Raw genomic sequence first — 1900 nt, forward strand, 5'->3', positions numbered from 1 at the left:
AGCGGTAACCATCCGGCACTGTCCTGGACTTTTTGTTTGTTTACCTTTATCATTAGGGTCAGCTCCAGCACTGACCAGCGCCTGTACAATGTCCGTGTGTCCATGGTTTGCCGCCTCGTGTAAAGGTAACCATCCCGCACTGTCCTGGACTTTCACCGGATGACCCTGCTTGAGCAAACTTTGCACCAGGGTCAGATTACCGCGCGCCGCAGCTACGTGCAATGCTGTCTCGCCTGTGAATATAGGGAGATTAAATGATTAATAGAATAGAATAGATATAGGGAGATTAAATGATTAATAGAATAGAATAGATATAGGGAAATTAAAGTTGGCTGCCGCGTCGTGTAGGGGTGAAATGCCCGTTCCACCTTAGAATAGAATAGAAATAATATAAATAGATAGAATAGAATAGAAAAATAAATAGAATGGAAATAGAAATAGGAGCAGAATTTCTATCACCTCCAGATATCCATTGGCTGCCGCGTCGTGTAGAGGTGTAATTCCCGTCCCACCTGGATAGAATAGAATAGAAATATAAATAGACAGAATAGAATAGAAATAAAAATAGGAGTAGAATTTCTATCACCTCCAGATATCCATTGGCTGCCGCGTCGTGTAGAGGTGAAATTCCCGTCCCACCTGGATAGAATTGAATAGAAATATAAATAGACAGAATAGAATAGAAATAAAAACAGGAGTAGAATTTCTATCACCTCCAGATATCCATTGGCTGCCGCGTCGTGTAGAGGTGAAATGCCCGTCCCATCTGGATAGAATAGAAATATAAATAGGTAGAAGACTTCCAGACAGACCCAGAATCAGATGGATTAACTCAGTCAACGAGATCATGCAAAGCACGGGTCTACGGGAGGCGGAAGACAGGACCATTTGGAAGAGGAAGCTTGTTGAGGCAATGGATCAACTTCGGTCTGAGATGCCACGGCACTCCTGCCGTGAGTATACCATTGGCTGCCGCGTCGTGTAGGGGTGAAATGCCCGTTCCACCTTAGAATAGAATAGAAATTATATAAATGGATAGAATAGAATAGAAAAATAAATAGGAGCAGAATTTCTATCACCTCCAGATATCCATTGGCTGCCGCGTCGTGTAGAGGTGAAGTGCCCGTCCCACCTGGATAGAATAGAAATATAAATAAATAGGTAGAAGACTTCCAGACAGATCCAGAATCAGATGGATTAACTCAGTCAACGAGATCATGCAAAGCACGGGTCTACGGGAGGCAGATTTGGAAGACAGGACCATTTGGAAGAGGAAGCTTGTTGAGGCAATGGATCAACTTCGGTCTGAGATGCCACGGCACTCCTGCCGTGAGTATGTAAGAAAGAATATAAATAGAGGATTTTTTTTTTCCAGATTCCACAAGAAGAAATGGGTAAAGTAATCCATTCAACCTTTGACCATTAGTTTACCTTTATCATTAGGATCAGCTCCAGCACTGACCAGGGCCTGTACAATGTCCGTGTGTCCATGGTTTGCCGCCTCGTGTAGCGGTAACCATCCGGCACTGTCCTGGACTTTTTGTTTGTTTGTTTGTTTACCTTTATCATTAGGATCAGCTCCAGCACTGACCAGGGCCTGTACAATGTCCGTGTGTCCATGGTTTGCCGCCTCGTGTAGAGGTAACCATCCTGCACTGTCCTGGACTTTTTGTTTGTTTACCTTTATCATTAGGGTCAGCTCCAGCACTGACCAGGGCCTGTACAATGTCCGTGTGTCCATGGTTTGCCGCCTCGTGTAGTGGTAACCATCCCGCATTGTCCTGGACTTTTTATTTGTTTGTTTGTTTGTTTGTTTGTTTACCTTTATCATTAGGATCAGCTCCAGCACTGACCAGGGCCTGTACAATGTCCGTGTGTCCATGGTTTGCCGCCTCGTGTA

At 44.3% G+C, this 1900-nt stretch overlaps 1 protein-coding gene across 1 annotated transcript; it reads right to left on the reverse strand.

The window, feature by feature from the left end:
* Positions 1-44: 44 nt before the first annotated feature.
* On the reverse strand, positions 45-888 carry LOC103522708 (tonsoku-like protein; the record flags this gene model as incomplete). Its single annotated transcript, XM_008487803.1, has 2 exons — positions 714-888; positions 45-233 (listed from the first exon to the last, which is right to left on the reverse strand). Coding segments are annotated over exons 1-2 (364 nt in total), but the record flags the coding sequence as incomplete, so codon positions are not given.
* Positions 889-1900: the final 1012 nt, after the last annotated feature.

Source organism: Diaphorina citri, unplaced genomic scaffold, assembly GCF_000475195.1.
Source record: "Diaphorina citri unplaced genomic scaffold, Diaci psyllid genome assembly version 1.1 scaffold10531, whole genome shotgun sequence".
NCBI lineage: Eukaryota > Metazoa > Arthropoda > Insecta > Hemiptera > Psyllidae > Diaphorina > Diaphorina citri.